Source organism: Acanthochromis polyacanthus, chromosome 13 (genome assembly GCF_021347895.1).
Source record: "Acanthochromis polyacanthus isolate Apoly-LR-REF ecotype Palm Island chromosome 13, KAUST_Apoly_ChrSc, whole genome shotgun sequence".
Classification (NCBI taxonomy): Eukaryota; Metazoa; Chordata; class Actinopteri; family Pomacentridae; genus Acanthochromis; species Acanthochromis polyacanthus.
This window is the reverse complement of record NC_067125.1, coordinates 33,336,128-33,349,132: the sequence shown is the minus strand read 5'-3', so window position 1 is coordinate 33,349,132 and position 13,005 is coordinate 33,336,128. Positions and strand designations below refer to the sequence as shown.

The window sequence follows — 13,005 nt, the reverse complement described above, 5'->3', positions numbered from 1 at the left end:
TCATTCATCTAAAAGAACAAATTACCATTTGCAAAAATACATTATTTACAGTTCTGGTCTGTTTTTTTCTTTTTTTTTAAGGCTAATTAACTGAATATTTTTTTCCAGTGATTTTGTTAGTTATTATCTGTAACCTAACCTTTTAGTACGTATTTCACAAAATCTGACTTTAAATGTGTGTTTCTCTGCTGCAGCTATGCTAAAGAGGACGCAGAATTTATTCTGCAGCATGGCTCAGTGGGTAGAGTGGCTGTCTTGCAATCGGAAGGCCCGTTGTGCTCATGTTGAGGTGTCCCTGAGCAAGACACCGAACCCCTAATTGCTCCTGGTGGGTCATGGTTAGCGCCTTGCATGGCAGCTTCCGCCATCAGTGTGTGAATGGGTGAATGTGACGTATCATATAAAGCGCGTTGGATAAATTCAAATTCAAATACAGTCGCAATTATATTTCCATGGACTTGTCTGATGCTGTGCCAGAGTCTTTGCTGTATTTGGGTGGATTTGGATGTTTTCACATGCATTTAAATGGATGGCACCAAAACATTAAGGAAAAAAGGTGAAAAAGAAACACAAACTCTTTTGCTCAACACCCAGTGCTTTGGAAGCATATAAAATCTTTTTGTCACTGACCCTTATGGAGGCCTGATTTGACCTTTTCTTCATTTTTACAGCATTACCTCTCCAAACCCACATTTAACATGTTATTATTATTATTATTACACATGTATGTGAGAGCTGTCTGTGGGATCATAAACAATAAATAAGTTGCCAGCAAACTGACAGAATTTAAACAGCTAAATGTGCAGAGTAAAAGGCTGCTCTTGTTGAGGTTTGGTGTATTTGTGTGCTGGTCGCCAGCAGGAGGCGCCACTGAGCAGCTCTGGTGAATAAGCTCCTACAGTTGCCTGAGAGAGGAGGAGGAGGAGAGACGCTCCAGAGCAGGCGGACAGCTGAAGTGAAACCTCCACGAGCTGGATCCAGGGAGAAGACGCAGAAACTTCCCGGGCTTCGTGCGTCTTTGCGCGGACAGTGAAGTGGAGCCGCTCTGAGATGCCAGCCGCTGTTTGGAGGCGGGATGGAACCAGGAGAGGAAGCTTTATCTGCAGACGTCGCCTCTCCGGTGTGTTTAGCGGACAGTTAATTGCTACCTGAAGACAGTAAAAGTAGCAGTTGTGGGAGCGTGGAGAGAAGAAGGTGTCAGCTTCACCACAAGCTGCCCGAGAGCCGGTGGATGTTGCGCCATGGAGATAAAAGCGAGACTACGAGCCATGCTGATGTTCATGTGGATTTTTCAAGGTAAGCTGATAATTAATTCACTCTGCGCTGATTAAACCTTCAAAGCGTCACGAAAAGGAATAAATGAATATGTAAACGGCATTTTTAGGGACAAAATGTAAGTTTCTACTCAAAATCAGGACATGACTTTCCTTTTAAGAGCGTCTCCTGCCGTCAAACTTCACTTTTTAGCCGATTAGAAAGTCAAAACAACAACACAGTTTGGCTTTTAACCAACTTATTCCCCACTGATCTGCGAGCTTTAATGGTTAATTGTGATGGACAGTGCGACTCCATTGAAAGAAAGTGGACTTTTTCACCTGCTGACCTTTTCACACTTGCTCCAGATTTTGATCCCATTTGCTTTGGAGCCTCTGATTTATCCCCAGCAGCTTCATTAGCAGTTATTATTAACAGATTTTTGCAGATTCCAAATATGCATCTTGGAGAACCTTTTCTTCAACCCTACTTAAGTTAAAAAAAAATGAAGATGCACACTGACAGCTCATGAGATGTAATTTTTATTTGCTTTTGAATTCCACTGTGGCTGCTGCTGCCTTTTTCCCTTTAAGCACACAGCAGAGTGCTCTTCATCTTAAGAGGGCATAATGTTGTTGCACGCTTGAATGCCCTGAAACGAATTTCAAGGAAGTCAAATGTTGTTGCTTTCTTGCTTTCTTTTGATGCTTATTGTCCCCCGTGAGGTTAAAAATAACGCAAAAAGCCACCTGAAGGAGCCGGATGTCATTTTAAACAAATTCTGGACATGAAATCCCCGCTGTTAAATTAAGAAGGCTTACTTAAGAATATTGCTCACACAGATTCAAGTCCTGCACCTGCTTTGGCTCATGTGTATTAAAAAAACCCCTCTAATAATAATCCATACACGTTCAGTTGAACAATAATTTGATATAAATTGAGGTTTTATCATGTTTGTTTGTTTGTTAATTATCACTTTGGACTGTGTAATCATTTCATTTGGAACCCAAACACACAAAAATATTGACAGATGTGTTAAATTCTACTAATTTGCCTCTTTTTCTTGTGATCACACACTCGGCATCATCCGGGCTTTGCTCCAAAAAGCCCTCCAGGCTTCTTCTGACTTGGCCGATCTTGTTTCTGTCAACTGTGCCGCTGCCTGGTTTCTCACTAGATGTTTGAGTCCTCCAGTGGAAATCGGAGCTTGTTACGGCTTGTGTCTTGTACGTCAAGATTAGTTTAGCTCAAACTGCGGCTTGGACTGATGAGCAGCAAGACAAAAACGCAACACTGGGTCTGTCTCCGTCTCACTTTTGAGAAAACTTCCGTGTCGTCCTGCAGCAGAATATCTGAGGACACCTGACTTAAAATCTGTGTTTTTTTTTAAGGGTCTTCTGCATTGAAACCACCGTGGCGTGACATTACATCTGCCGTGCTCTGGTCTGTGCGACTGCTAAATGGAATGAAACGGATGAGTTCAGTTTTGCGGCTCACTGGCGATCAGCTTCAGCCTTTTCTGATGATCAAATGGTTTTTCCTAATTTGCATCGTGGATTTGTGTTTACATTTAAGCCAAGCAGCCTGTCAGAAGCCTGACCGTCTCATATGACAGTCAAAGAAGCTCTGGTTGATAAAAACAGAAGCGCTTTCATTGACTTCACATGAGAAGACCCATAACTAATTGGCTACTAAACGCTTAAATAAATCCGTTGATACTCTCTGCCTTCAGGAGCCGTTCATATTTCATGATTTGAGACAGATCCTGGATATTTACAATCATGTTTTGTGCCCATTAACAGCGGTAAACCACATCCTGGATGTAGCAGTCAGTGTGTCCGTGCTGAAACACACTACTGCTGCCCATCAGATAGTCCACATTGGCTCGAGGACAAGGTGACTTAACATGCCAATCTCTCCCCACTTCCTCCTGCCGCCCTCTCTCTCTCTCTCTCTCTCTCTCTCTCTCTCTGTGGCCTGGCTATTAAAATATTGTCATGTCTTCAGCTGATTGTGTTCACTGACCGCTGGTTTATAATGAGACGGGAGCCACTTGGCTCTGGTGTAAGCTGATGTTTGTGAGCCAGCTAGATCCCTTTTCAGAGAATAATTCGCAGAGCTTAGGGTAATTCTGATTATGTATCGCACGATTAACTAAACAAGAAATTAGTCGGTCGTGGTCCAGCGTTGGAACAAACCGCATTCCCGCCAGGCTGCTGCATGAGAATTAACTATCAGCGCAGAGCTCTGGCAGGCCTCGGCAGCGACCAGAGAAAGAGTCTCGGTTATCCAGAGATCTGGAAGCTATCAGGAAGTCAGGCAACTTGTAGATTACCAGAGTGTTGGTGCAACAGTAGACGATAGTTTACAGTTTTAGAGGCTACAGACCAATTTCTCGGGAAAGCAACATGTGCACACCAAAGTTTGGTTGTTTCACATTGTTCTTAATGGAAAAAAGGCTGTACACAGTGGAATAGTTGCTTATTGGCTTTGATGTTTTGGTGAACCACTCCTTCCTAGTCTGTGCCCTTTGACCTGTGTGAAGTCAGAAAGCTTGGTTGAGTTAAATGTTACTTGTTATTGTCATGAAGCCATTGGTTTCACTGCTGCTGAAAACATGCAGCCGCTGTCATTTCACTGTTTTGATTTGGGCTTAACGATTTGGGGAAATGTCTAATTGGGATTTCTCTGGGAGATATTGCAACTTGATCTGCAATATATTCTTTTCAAGTCAGCCTTCTGCTTAGTAGTCGATTTGTAATGGATTTAAAACATTGTGGAGCAGTACCTCATGTATATTCTAATGCAAGAATGGCAGCTTAAAAATGTACATTTATTCCTGCCTGCCTGTGTTTACTACATTTAAAAAAATGACATAGAACAACAACCACGCAACAACTATAACCTCTCACTCTGTTAAATTAAATCAATAATATAAGCTTGTTTCTGGCTCAACAAAGGGGATTTTTCTGCATCACAAGCGTAGTGTTTCTCTTAAGTCTCCTTTGTTTGTTGCTGCTCGGCATTGCGACCGTTTAAACCCTCTGCACAACATACGACTATATCCTAAGCTGCAGCCTTTGTGATTTGCTAATTGCATTGCTTCAAAGAAAGGTTTAGATTTTACATTATTTCCTCAGCTCTAACTTGGATTACCGTTCTGTAAGGAGGTATTATCTGAGATTATAGGTTTACATTTATATAATACGTCACAACAGGAAAAACATCTTTATTTACCGTTTGGTCAGTCTGAGAAAGAAAATCTGCAGTGGAGATAAAGCTGTAATGATGCAGTTCAATGCTAGCAGAGGATGAATGCTGTCTTACTTGAAGTTTAAATGGAGGTTTGGCATCAGCTCGGCCTGTGGTTGAGTTGGTGGGGTTGGTCGTAGTTGTCTTCCTTCATTTGTGTCCGTCGAATTCAGTGACTGATGTGGCAAATGTTAGCACCAGGTTCCAAAATTTCCTCGCCTTTAGAGTTGGAGAGTCAGATGGCTGCTGCTGGATGCTCAGAAAATCCCGTCAAATTGTGGGATAACGTGATTGTTAAATGGCAGGCTTGTGTTAAAGTTCTGCGTGCTAAATACAAAGGTAGTGTCTACAGATACGGACCCGTACCCGTAGCCTGTGGCCTACGGATACGGCACTTTCCATTTGCCAGACAGATACGGACCCATACGCGAGTCTCGTGAGTCAAGAAGCTGCTAACCACTGCAAACTGTTGAAAGGTAAGCAAAGGTTAAGGTTAGGGTTAGTGTTAGGGTCAGGTTTAGGGTCTGTACCTGTAGTACCGATGCTATGGGTCCATACCGCTAGCGTCTACCGGGAGTCACGTGACCAGATCTCGTGTATCTGATTGGCAAATGGAAAGTGCCGTATCCGTAGTCCACAGGCTACGGGTACGGGTCCGTACCTCGAGCAACAACCAAATACAAAAGCTGCAACGTGTGGGTGTGGAAGATTTGGAGGTATTCAATGCACCAGTGACAGAGCAATACTGAGCAAAAACAAAGTAAAAGAACAAAAAAATGTTACTCCTTGCTTTAGCTGTTGAGCAATTAGCAACAGTAAGTGTCTATGTAGCGTTATTCTCTGACAGAAAGGTGCATTCAGGGCACTGGGAAATTAGAAAAGTGCACCCAGGCTGCAGGGTTTTGCTTCTAAGACAACGTTATCTTGACAGCATATCTCCACTCTTAATTGTTATTGTACGATAAAATGAGTTGCCTTAAAAGACACTGATGACTCCTTCGCTGAGAAGTTTCCTCAACCAGAGTGGGAGCATAAAAAAAGGATTTCTTCGAGTTCTTCTCATTAGGAATAATTTCAAAAATGAATGAAAGTATCATAATTACAGTAATTAATTACAGGTTTTCTAGTATCTTACCCAGCAGACTGCAGCCACGTGTGAAGTCGGATCAGGAAACTGATCAATTTGACCTAATTTCTGACATCATTCAGCAAACTGGTCGCTTGGTGGTCAGGCAGTTAATCGGCTGTTGACCCTCGCACTAAATGTAAAGCGGTGCATTGGGGGCAATTCAGGGTTAAATCAGGCTTAATCTGTGGAGTGTCTTAACGGCAGCAGTGAAAAGAACAGTTGGCTCTGTGACAAGGACGACCCCCACCAAGCGCGAAAAACTGCCTGCTCAGTTTACACACTGACAACTTCAAATGCAAACTGCAGACTGAAAATTCGCTTTTTTGGAACAAGGCTTTAAATTTTGAATAAAACACGGCAGATTAAACATTTATTATTGTCACATTAGCCTTTTTAAATGGTTTTGTGGGACTTTTTTGCTGTTCGCTGTTCAAAGGGCAACAGAAAATAGTTTCAGTTCATTGCATTACTGAGCAAAAGTATCCTGCTTTGTGGCAAAGAATCACACAGAATTGGAAAATTTGTCATGTATAGGACGTATAGATATCATTATCAGGGCTGCAGCACATGAATATTTTCTTTATTCATTAATCTGCTTTATTTCTTTATTAATTTTAAAACAAATCAAAAATGTTGTTTAAAATTTAAAGAATTGAGAACAAATACTTCTTAAATCCCCACAAAGCATCTTCATGTGTCCTTCAGTGTAAAACCCAAAAGATATTCAGTGTGCAACGATATATGATGAAGAAAAGCTTGGCGGCAGAGAACATTTGGTATTTTTTTCCCTGCTTTCACTTTAACAATGACCTCAATGGGTTATAAAAATAGTTGCTGATTATTTTCCTGTTGATCGACTCATTGAATCCGTATAATTTACCAGAACTGCTCGGTAATAAAAACAGTGCTTTAGTTTTTTCCCCTCCTGCTGGCTAATAAGCTGAAAGCTCTACATGTGAACGCCATCACTCCTCCTCGTCAACTACCAGGAAAACTGATGTCGCACATCCTTCGCGGCCCTTTATTGAGCCGGATTTATCTTTTTCTGGCTCTGACTGGTAAATTGTCTGCGTTTTTGTGCGTGGTTACATTTCTTTCGGATGACACATACCTTAGTGTGGGTGTTTGGTCCACTCTGTGCAGCACAAAGTCAAAGAAGACCCCCGCCGAGGCCACAGACACTGATTGGAGGCACAAAGAGCCGAGGCTACCTAAAGGATTCTCTCATGAAAAACTAGGTCAAATTAATTGGCCCACGCTCCCCACATAACAGAGGACAGAGTTTTTTGTTCCCACTCACAACAGCTGCTGCACGCTGGACTTCATAGCGACTCGGACGTATCAAAACGTCAGGTTATCCGTGTCGACAGTTGCGGCGGTGCAGGCTGACAGGTGTTGATTGGAGCTTTGCGTGTCGGCTCACTGAGCTAATGTGGCTCTGAGGCAGGTGAGCAGAACGGGTTTGAATTTGCTGAGTTATCCCCTAATGGAAGTTTAGCACTGACAGTGAAGTCTCCTCCTGCTGCAGAAATATTCACTTGCACATGCAGTTTTTCTAATTTTCCAGTCTGAAGGGTTGTGTTTGCTTCTCTGTAATGAAGCTAATGCCATTATATTTTTTAGCCCGTGCACATTATAGCTAAAGCGCATTAAACGAACAGTCCGTGTTTCCGCCACATCAGAAAGGAAAAAATCCAACACACAACGTTAACCATTATGCCCACACACTAATCAGTGTTTGCCTGCTGAATGACTCGCTTTGATGTTTGGTACACTGGCTGCATTAGTGATTTGCTATCCAAAGCGTACTTTAACAGTCCAATAACACTCGTCACTGTGCTATTTAGAGAAGCATACTTAAAAGCAACAACTCAAACTCTGACTAAATGTCTCCATCCAGAAGAAGATGTAAACATCCCTCTTCTATCAGCCTTTATTAAATTCTGCTTTTTTCCAATTAGCAGTGTTTTTTTAGCTGATTTTCAGTAATACCAATAAAACAGCTGTTATTTGTCTCTGTAATCACCACTCTGTTCCAACTACATCACTATCTGATTGATTACTACCACTAGTAATAGCTAATCAACTCTTGCCGATAAATGCTGTCAAGTTTCAAATTTAAAACAAGAATTTAAAAAAGCATTTTAGCGAAGTTTTGTGGTGGAGTTTGTGTTTTTCTTAATATTATCACCAAAATTAAAATTTTCACTGCAACTGTATCAGTTCCAGATGCCGTATATTGGTCTTCTTCGTCAATAACAGTGTCTGCCCTGAAAAAAATATACCAATTGACCCTTACTTTATGAGCATTTGTTGTTTAGCTGAATGTCAGAAAAAGCTCTGACAGAAAGCAGAAGAGTTATCAGCTTTAGCAAAAACCCCAGTTGAGTGTGTTGACTTTATTGTCGGTGTGAGTGAAATGAGTGTTACTCCCAAATACACAACATAATCACCCAGATATTAAAATTCAGACACTGTGTTTTGAATAGCATCTGCTCCATTTATACAGAATGTGAACAGTAACTATTGTTCTTAAAGGCCCGGTCACACCGCTCGAACTTTGCTGGAGCGTTCCTTGAACGGTGAAAAAAATTAATCACCGCTCGTAACCGTTCACCACCGTTTAGCAGAAGTTGGCCCCCGTTAAAGCAACGCCGTATACGCTCGGCCACCGCTGATGTTTCTGGAGGGGCCCTCCTACCGCTCCGAAAGTTTTGAGCTGCACAAAATATTGCGAGCGGTGAGGAGGGGGGCAATTTTCCGCCCCGGCAAAGTTCACCCCCGCTCCACCAACGCCCAGTCAAAGTTTGGCACCGCTCGACGCAAGTTCGTGGACGCTTGGGTCTGCTAGGCCAACGCAGAAATCTTGAACGCTGGACCACCGCTGCTTCGCCAGCGTTGCCCGGGCGGCGATTAAACGTTCCACAAACTTCGGTGGAGCGGTTGTAAGCGTTTTACGAGCGGACACAGGGTTGCTGGAACGGTGTCGGGCGTTGAAGCAGCGATGAACTTTGGTTTGGCGTTGGTATAGAGGTGTCGGAGCGGAACCAGAATTTGGCTATAAATACGGGGAGAAATGGACCAGGAGCTCATTTGGAATCGAGCTGCCGTTGAGTTCAGACCTCATCTATATCGAATTTGCTCAAAGTTATTGTAAAACTGTATCACCATGGATGCTGAGAGACTTGCTATGATTGGTGCACTAGTCCAGCACCAGTGATTGCAACAAGCTGTTGACAGAAGGAGAAGAGAGAGAAGAAGGAATGAGAGAGTTGTGTGGGTCAGACAGTGGATACTGAGAAGGCCTGAACATGGACTGTATGACAAGCTGATGGTGGAGCTGAGGAATGAGGATCCATGAGCCTTCCAGCACTTCATGAGGATGCCACCAGCCATGTTTGATGAACGATCCGTTCAGCTCCGTAGTCACAAGCGGTATGCCGCTAAACCAACTTTATACCCCTGCCGAGCCAACGCCCGCATGCGCAGAACGCCGCTATACCAACGCTAGCATCACCGCTAAACGCTAAAGCAACGCTAAAGCAACGCCGGCTTCAGCAGTGCACCGCTAATCCAACGCCCGTGTTTTCGATTTTTTTTTTTCCCATTTTGTGCGCGGTGACGAGCGTTGTCGAAATTCGCCCCCCCCCCTCCCTACCGTTCAAGGAACGCTCGAGCAAAGTTCGGGCGGTGTGACCGGGCCTTTAGTTTCGAGACACATGAGATCAGATCAAAGTAGTAGTTTATTTTTTTTGTTTTCTGTCATATATAGGAAAACGTATTATTTTAATAGGCCTATTTCAGCTGTTATATAATCTGTAGTTTGCAAATTTTTTTTGGGCTTAGTGTTATAATTTTGCCTAAATATTAGAGGCGGTTCTTATTCACCATATATAAATAGCTGCATCAAACTAACGGACAGATTCTATTTTAATCACCGCTACCCTATTGTTTTCCACAGTTTGCATCCTTCTTGAGCTTTAGTTTAATTCCTTCAACTGTTTTTCTTTCGGTGCTGAGCTTCTGATGAGCATTTACTGACAACAATGTCACGGTTTTATATGCAAAGCCAAAACACACTGCACCGCTGTGGGCACATTTTGGTTTTAAGCCAGTGCAAGATTGAAAGCCTGATAACTTAGAGGAGGCAATTTGTTAGATATGCAACAGTACGGCGGCTAATGCCACTAATGTAAAAGTAATAGAGAGATAAAATGAACAGAAAAATCATGATGATCACCAAGACATCAGCTGCCATTTCAGTATCCTGCCTGACAGCAACAAGAAGCCCCCACTCTTACCCCGTACTCTGTGTATCTTTTTATCTGTTGTAATGTGTGAATTTCCCCAGAGATCTGGGATCAGGAAAGTTTATCTTTTATGTTCATGTGCTACACATTTTTTCACTGTAAGAATCCAAAAAGCAAAAGCTTTTGTTGGTATGATGTGGGTTAATAGTCTGGTAAACATTTTATTCAGTGATGCACAAAGCACTGAGGCAGAATGAGAACTTTATTATTACAATATATAAGAAAGCTATCTTGTTTTAAATCAGGTACATTAATGTATAGATGGATGAAGACTGCTGTAGGTAGAGATCAGAAAAGATGGATCTTCCCAGGATAAATCAGTAGCTAAGTTCTGTTAGCTACAACAGATCCATGGCACCTTATCTCCAAATGTTTGGAGATAACAGGGTGGATGTAATTAATGTCACTCACACTTTGTCTTAGACTACAGTGGTTCTTTTTAAACAGCAGTCACTGTTAAAAGTCTAATTCAGTTGGTTAATTTAAACCCACCTGCCTACAGGTTGTGACTTTATAATTAAATATTCAGTGCAGTGAGTCATAAGAAGCGTGGGCAGGCTGACTGACTGAGGGCTAAAACCTCTCAGGTGTGCTTCCACATCACCTCGCTGACCATGTTCCATCTTTCTGTGACTAATGATGTGGCCACCGGTGACCAGTCTGGTTTATCCAGCCGGAGATGAGACTATCAGAGCACATTTCAATCTTCCTTCATTGCCAATTAGATTGTCACTTCGCTGTCTGGTCTCACCTCAGATTCAGCACCTTCACAGCTTCTGAATCACCGTTCTGCAGAGGAAAACACTTCCAAATGAGGCGCGTTGCCTTTGTACTACCCGGCGGTTTCCCCGCTGATCGGAGGCCATAAATGATGCACCTTGGAGGAGTGTGTCATTTACGCCTCTGGCGTAGGCGAGGGTCGTGATGATTCAGACCAGGTGCACTCTGGGAAAATGGCACACTCTAATGAGGTACATTCCCTCTTTAATTGGGGCCTTTGCTACCAGTGTCTGAACCCGAGAGCATCGGCATACAAACACATCATCTGCAACGACTTTGGATTTGCAAAAAGGCATTTATGTTGAGACAAAGAAAGCCGTTAATGATGCTGTTTAACTACTGAAATGAAATCTCTGACGATTTCTGCAATTCATCACAAATACGTCTCACTGAAAAGCAGCATCATGCACAGAAATTGCAAGAAGCAGATTTTTTATTTTTTTATTTTTTTAAAGGGAAACTGACTGTAAAAATCCATTTCATCAGCAAAACATTTGCTTTTATCCAAAGAGGAAGATTGATTTTCAAGGGTAAAAGGCATAAAAACTGCTGGTCTGCAAAGGAAAAAAACCACCTTAATTCTTTGACTTTGTAGTGCAGCCGGGGAATGGTTCGTCTGGTGGCAGCAGATGAGTTTCACACTAAGATGCCAGAAGATTGTAGCTCTCTTTGGCTGCTATAGTAAAGCAGTAGGAGATGGGATTTTTTTTTCATGTTGTCATCGGGTTGGATGGGTTTTCTGCCAGGGTGTGTTGGTGATAGGTTAGTTTTAAAATGGTGGATGATAGCTCTGCGAAACAGGCGTGTTTTTTTCAACACGTGAAATGATGGAACTGGTGCATTTGGAGGCAGGACGGTTTTAGTGTGAACACAAGTGAGACATCAGTATTCATTGAGGACTGAGAGGCATCGGTGCACCTTGCTCCTGCTGCTCGACTGACCAGATGGAGGCTGGGGGGAGGAGGAGGTGTTACAGTGGCCAGATTAATGGTGTCATCCGGGTGGAGGTGTAACGTGGCCTCACAGACTTCAGGTGTGGTTGTGAGCGGTTAAAGAAGTTCCCTCAGGTCAATCCTGCCGCGCTCAGGCAACTCAACTGTGTAGGCTGCAACTATTCCTCCTTACAGATTAAAACTGTGTTACTAGGCCTCTGTGACACTGCTCCCTTCCAAGGAAAGCGTTTTTCTTTACTAAAAAAATAATCTTCAGTATGTTGTGACTGCAGAATAATAAGGTGGATCGGCTGGCTCTCACAGTACAACCATGAGGCTGACATTTGTGCTTCAGTGTGAAACAGCAGGACATCTAAAGGATGGACTGTAATGGAATTTTCTACTCTGCTAGACGTATGTTATTGACTGACTTTTTCTCCATTACCATCAAGAGGTTAACAACAGTAGCTACAGGATTGATTGGCACGAAAATACTGAAATCCTTGAAATCTTTTCATTGAGAGCTATCCACATGTCAGTTTGTCCACATGGTGAGTGTTACAGCTGCTAAACATGTAGCTGGACATTTAAATCTCGGTGCTAAGATGAAGTATGTTTGCACATATGTATTAATTCCTCAAAGCTTTGATCACTTTGTTTTATGGAGGTGCAGCCGCATAAACATCCTCCACTGTTAGTGTGTGTTTTTATGGCTGCAACTGACAATTATTTCCCTTGGTGATAAATCTGTTGATTATTTTCTCAATTAAGCTATCAGTTGCCTAGTGTATAAAATGTCCAAAAATAGTGAGAAATGTCAATCAGTATTTTCCACAGTCCAATCTGACATCCTGAACCTAAAGGTATTTAGTTAACTGACATAGAGGAGGAATGCTGTGAAGTGGAAGCTTCTTAAATAAATCCAGAGAGACTCTGTTCAGAACTGTGACTTAAATTTTGTGCAGCAAAGGACAGACTGTTCTGAAATAAGGACACACACCTGTATACATGTCACACCTGAGTATTTTATGTTTTAGACAACGATTCGACATGCGTGTAACTGACATAAAAAAAACCGTCATGCATTGTGCCATATAAAAACGAAGTTTCCTTTGTCTCCATCTAGAACTATAATTGGGGCATCGATTGGAATAATATATCTTTCTAATGAGGTCTGGTCAAAGAACTGCCTTTGCACAGTCCGGGTACATGTGGTTGTGATGAGCAACATGATATAAATTCAATATGTGAGTGAAGAATTGAAAAGGTGTACATAATCAGTTATTACATTTTATTTTGATAAATACAAAAAATATCAAGTAAAGTCACAGAATAATCAGTTAATTTA

General features: G+C 42.2%; 1 protein-coding gene across 1 annotated transcript in view; it reads left to right on the top strand.

Moving 5' to 3' along the window:
• Positions 1-910: 910 nt before the first annotated feature.
• The window catches only part of esamb (endothelial cell adhesion molecule b), a 58,825-nt gene continuing 46,730 nt past the window's right edge, over positions 911-13,005 (top strand). Inside the window, exon 1 of the mRNA XM_022211640.2 lies at positions 911-1,296. Coding sequence (XP_022067332.1) covers positions 1,242-1,296 — 55 coding nt within the window. The 5' untranslated portion in view covers positions 911-1,241. The remainder of the gene's footprint in view (positions 1,297-13,005) is intronic.